Source organism: Thermobia domestica, chromosome 12 (genome assembly GCF_964235325.1).
Source record: "Thermobia domestica chromosome 12, izTheDome1.hap1.1, whole genome shotgun sequence".
NCBI lineage: Eukaryota > Metazoa > Arthropoda > Insecta > Zygentoma > Lepismatidae > Thermobia > Thermobia domestica.
The window spans coordinates 9,014,734-9,020,778 of NC_137465.1; the positions used below are offsets into that span (position 1 = coordinate 9,014,734).

At 35.2% G+C, this 6,045-nt stretch overlaps 1 protein-coding gene across 1 annotated transcript; it reads left to right on the forward strand.

Moving 5' to 3' along the window:
- The first annotated feature begins 2,520 nt into the window (after positions 1-2,520).
- On the forward strand, positions 2,521-4,024 carry TfIIB (transcription factor IIB). The gene has a single exon (XM_081733420.1). It carries the CDS (start codon positions 2,594-2,596, stop codon positions 3,539-3,541), a length of 948 nt encoding a protein of 315 aa, XP_081589546.1. The 5' UTR covers positions 2,521-2,593; the 3' UTR covers positions 3,542-4,024.
- The last annotated feature ends 2,021 nt before the right edge of the window (positions 4,025-6,045 follow it).

Below are 6,045 nucleotides of genomic sequence, written 5' to 3' on the forward strand. Positions count from 1 at the left end.
AGCGAATATATTAACAACGAACACTGTACATTGTAAAGTGGGTTGTAATAATATGTACACCACCAGGAGTGAATTAGACGGCCGAGCAACCGGGGAAACGACGAGACCCGGTGCGTCGTAATCTTAGGCGTTTCTATCAAAAATTTATTTAATATCGGAAAGAATATCAATAAATTTTCCCGAAATATTTTACTTTTCTAAATCGTACATGCTGTGAATCTTTGTTGGTAAATAACTCTTCAAGGTCGTGTAAGTTGGCTAACCTGAGGGACATATTCCATAGCGGTTTACGTCAACGCAACGCAAAATTTGTGCTTTAGTTTGCGAAAATTGAAATAGCAGTTATAATTGATATATACATGTTTTGCGTTGTGTTACGCGTCACAAGTTTTACGTATCATGCGTCTGCAGGCTGGTACAGAATAGATTCCTGAAAATATAGCTATTTTCCAAAAGCTAATGCTGTCTTCTGTAATCAAACGTCAAGTTAAAAAGGCATTTTTGTTTAAAGATCCTCATTTTTTTTTTATTTTAAAATTAAATCTTATATTCTTATTTTAAAAACAAGATCAGGATGATAGTTGTCGGTAACAGTATCATCTCCTACCAAATGACAACAAATGTCGGTAACAATTAGCAGACGAGCTAAAGGCTTGGGGAGAACAACCAATTATAGTGGAGTTTTCAATATTTATTTATTTATTGTAATTTAAAAGAACAGCGTTCAGAATAAATAAATAAATATTTTTCTTTTATATATGCAATATTAAGAAAGGAATGGACTCTGAAAAGTCCTTTAAGCTCTGCCCACCGAAAACTACTCCGTGCCATATTTCTGTGGAAATGACGTAAGTGGTGCTCAAGAGCAGGGGTAAAAGTGCGGGGGGACGCCGTCTCCCCACTTGTAAAGAATAGGTAAGGTGTCCCCCCCAGTTCATAAAAAAAACAATAGGCAAAATATGCTGGGAGATGACAGTGACGTCATGCTGCTATCTACCATCCCCCTACCTTTTCAGATCCATTTTTACCAATGCTCAAAAGTCTATGGGCAGTTTAAAGTGATTTATAGCAAATAGAGGACTTTTTAAAATTTGATGATATATTGTAAAACTGCACGTATAATATTTTGCTTTCTACCATCTACGTTAAAGCAAAATCACTCTTGCCATAATAATAATAATAATTATACAATTCATAACTGAATTGGACGAGTTTGATAGATCTATGTTCCCCTAATTTTACGATTACATAAACAGGCTTAAATTATTATTATACTACTTATTGAACCTCCTCACAGTAAATAATATAATATTGAATAATTCCCAATACAAACTCTAAAGATGTCGAATCAAATTTGCCATCGAGAATCGAACCCGGGACCAGGTGCTCCAAGAGCATACGCGCTAGCAGCCACTAGACTAGGGGAAAGGGTTTACTTCTTCGTTTCTTAGTTCAGTTCATTCTATCTTATTCTGAGAAGTTCTAGGTGTAAGAAACGCAGTACACCTGCTGTAGTACGCTTCTTATTTCCTCCTATTTACGCTCTGCAATAATCCATATTGCGATGGATAAATTATCAGAAATCCCCGTTATCTGCAGTACCGTACAAAGATATACTTATATAATTTCGCACATTATCTGTGATGAGCAAAAGCAGGCATTGATTGGAGGCACTATATGACGTGGACCAATAAAATTATTGTTTTCAGAGAGAGAGAAAAAAAAATTAAAACAATATATCTTTCTTTGATAAGCTATCTCCAAACATTAAAATGTATTTGAACAAATATTTTCAGGGCCAATTAATTAATATCAATGTTACATTTATTTTTGAAATTAAATATTAAATCCAAATTTTAGTGGAAATCCCCATTGTTGAAGTGAAAACCCTGTAACGTTATCAAAAGCACTATCAGTGATAGTAACTACAAATAGTAATGGTATGGGGTCCTCGGTGGAGCGCCTGAGGTTCCTGCTCTGTTTCGATGAGAGTTCGACTGTATGCATCAGTTTTCTCGCGGTTCTACCATTTCTTCCCACTTAGTCATTCTACCATTATCATCCATTCCATGATTACCATCATCTTCAATTTGTACAATGAAGGGGAAAAAATGTAACCGATATGAAATAAGGTATTTAATGCATATGAAATATCTCTGAATCGAAAACGAGAACAAAAATCAATTTGATATCAAACGATTTTACCAGGAAGAAAGAGAGTATAAAATAAAACAAACGATTCTAATTTCCACTACAAACTGTAGTCTACATCACAATAAAGGCATTTCTGTGATAGAAAACAGGTTGGAAGCAGAAATATTCATAATATGGTAGCATGAGTATTCTAAACCTACAAAGAATTCGAACTCGCAATCATATTAACTCAATTCGATTCCAATCAAGACGTGAAGCTGTACAGTACCATCTTTATCAATTATATAACATCAAAAATGCCGACATGCCAGGAATAACCTGTTGGAGCGTTTATTGTGAGCTAAACTGACAACACTGTATAAATTTTCAACACTGGATCAAAGGGAGCAACTAGTGGTAGTGTTGTAAGTAGCAGTAGAAAAACCTTTGACTGAAGAAAATGGCATCTTCAACACGGGTTGATGCAAATAAGGTTTGTTGTTATGCTCATCCAGATGCACCATTAATCGAAGATTATCGTGCTGGTGATCAAATCTGTTCAGAATGTGGACTTGTTGTGGGAGACCGAGTTATAGATGTTGGGTCAGAATGGCGAACCTTCAGCAACGAAAAGGGAGGAACTGATCCTTCTCGTGTCGGGGGGCCAGAAAATCCTCTTCTAAATGGATCTGACTTAACAACTGTAATAGGGCCAGGACGTGGTGATTCATCATTTGATGAATTTGGTGTCGCAAAATATCAAAACAGAAGAAGTATGAGTAGCTCAGACCGAGCACTTATTAATGCCATAAGAGAAATCAATAATATGGCTGATCGTATTAATCTTCCTAAAACTATTGTTGATCGTGCAAATAATTTGTTTAAACAAGTACACGATGGTAAAAACCTAAAAGGACGTAGCAATGATGCTATTGCTTCAGCTTGTTTGTATATTGCTTGTCGACAGGAAGGTGTACCACGGACATTCAAAGAAATTTGTGCCGTAAGTAAAATTAGTAAAAAAGAAATAGGACGATGTTTTAAACTAATTTTGAAAGCTTTGGAAACCAGTGTGGATATTATTACGACTGGGGATTTCATGTCTCGTTTTTGTTCCAATCTGGGGTTGCCAAATATGGTGCAACGAGCAGCAACCCACATCGCAAGGAAAGCTGTGGAGCTGGATGTTGTTCCAGGACGATCCCCTATATCGGTTGCGGCAGCTGCTATTTACATGGCATCTCAAGCTTCCGATGATAAACGAACTCAGAAAGAAATTGGAGATATCGCTGGAGTAGCAGATGTTACAATTCGTCAGTCATACAAGTTAATGTATCCACATGCAGCTAAGTTATTTCCTGAAGACTTCAAGTTTGCCACGCCGATCGAACAGTTACCACAAATGTAGAATGTTATTCATAATATTTATTTTTCAAAATAAACGATTTTCAGTGTAGTTGTTGAGGGAAGAAACAAGTGCGTAGTAACAAACTTTTTTTTTTTTCAGTGTTCAAGAACCGTTTTTTTCTGACAATTTTTTCATAGAAGACCAATTACTAAGCCAGTGATGGTGGTAAATAAGTGCTTTTTTCTTGGTGGTTGTATATATGTGGTGCTAATGTCCCACTATGGTATTGAATTATTATTATTATTATTGCTTTGTTCATACGTGTAAATGATATCACTATTGATAACAGTTGCACAGAGAACCGATTTAGTGGACTGTGTCGTAAAAACAAGTATTCTATTTAATTTCTTTAATTTTTTATGTTATTTGATGAGTTCAATCGAATATTTTATAAGTATGTACTGAATGACAGGTGAACCTAATCAATGGAATATATATAATTAATGTACTGTATATCCTGCATTATATAACAGTTATACTATATCCGTGTCTTTTTCTTATGAAGATAGTTTTTTCTTCGAAAAAAGATAGAAAGGGAGCAAAATCAGGTATTTCAGTATTTAAATACAACTAAATCTGGCTAGTATTTAGTACTTCCCGCAAATTTATCGAAGGCTCTGGAGTCTGTACTGTGACTTCGATAAATTTGAGAGCAGTTGTGAATGACCTCTTTTATGTGTACACCTACCGTCGCTGACGCGCCTGCTCCGTACGGACGCACTCCCTGCCCTGACGCGGTTAGATAATATTAGTGCTTTTTAAGTGACCACCTAGCACAACTTGGTTAGTATTTTATGCACTAGATTATGCCATACGTCCACTCTGTATTTATACTCATGGGTACATCACAATTACAAATAACGAACCGTAATCACTACCAAGTGATTTAGGGGAGAAACTAAATAATACTCCTAGAGCTACTCTAATATTGTGCTTTTCCTAATATACAAATTCATACATGAATTAATATGTGTACTTCTTTGATTGAGAAAAGTATTCCTAGTAGCCTATGAATTATTTTGCGGAAGGAGCTGCATTGGTAGGTGCAGATTCACTTTAGGAGGGCTTAACTGTTAAGACTATAAATACAACGTCTAGACATAATGCCACAGAAACGACAGTGCTGAAAGTAGAAACAAGGTGGCCGCTGGAAGCGTAAAGTGTGTCTGAGTCACGGCAGGGCGAAATTCGTGGGCTCGTAAGTCTCAAGGAAGTCAGCGACGGTGCGAAAACGCGCGTAATGAGGATAGTGTTCCTCATATTACTAGATACCTTACTGTGAGTCAGCTTTCTCGTTACGAATGATGTCTTAACACGCTGCATTGGCATACGAATTTAGTCCATCCTGACTTCCTTACGTATTACGTACTCTTTGGGTAACTTTTTTTTTTTTTTTTTTTTTTTTTTTTTTTTTTTTTTTTAACTATTAAGGATATCAGAATTAAGATTTCCATATATTTTGATTACTTGTATATTCTTTTTTTAAAATAACTTATTTCTTCTGTAACTGGGGTTGCTGTCTAGTATCACTAATTATTTTTTAATCTTCCCTAATGACAGTAACTGTTAAAAATAGTCACTGCAGGAGATGAATTTCTCAACTAAAATTGCCGGAAAGGACAAGGTTCTATGATGAAGCACATTTTCAAAATAAGTTATTCTTTAGTTCATTTCCACATTGATTTTGCATTTTGCATTTGGAGGTTTTGTTGAAAATAATAGCACAGCTTACTCCACGACAAGTATTGTATTTATATTTATTATTGGGCAAGTTTTTACTTTACTCATTTCATTAATGAATTGATTCCGAAGGAACTAAGAACAGGTCTTGAAATTTAGTACCAGGTACCAGTTCCTCAGGTACCAAGTTAGTTAGTAATCATGGTGGTTCGGACTGTAATGTTTCACCAATTATTTTAAACATCGCATGGCTTAAATACTAATAAATTTAGAATTATGCCAACTTCCTATCCTAACACAGTTCTAAATTTATCAAACTTGAAATATGCAGTGTATAGAATAATAATATGGGAGGGGAATAAATAAAACAAGAATCACCACATTTCCCGACTGCTGAAACAAGCGGAAATCAACGCATAAGTGAAGCAAGCGGAAATCAAAAGAACTAAAAACTAAAACGAATGTATAGTACGAACAGGTCGTCATAACATTATATACTTGAAGGGGGACAAGTCCCTCAATCGCTTACCAACTATTTATGTTAAAATCAAGTGAACAATAAGTAGGAAGGAATGAAATAAATACCCGAAAAATTGTAATTTTGTCAAATTAGTTCGGTAATATGAAGCACTGAATGAACTTAGGAAAAGTGTTTTCATATCACACCAGAAATGAACATGACATACCGTAATATAATAATTTCCCGTATCTGCAATCTTTTTACTGATGAAACTTCCCACGGTGGATTGATTTAAATCAAAATTCCGAAATAAATTAATTTAAAATGAAAATAAGTAAAATCCAGTTTCTGTTCTGTTATTTCG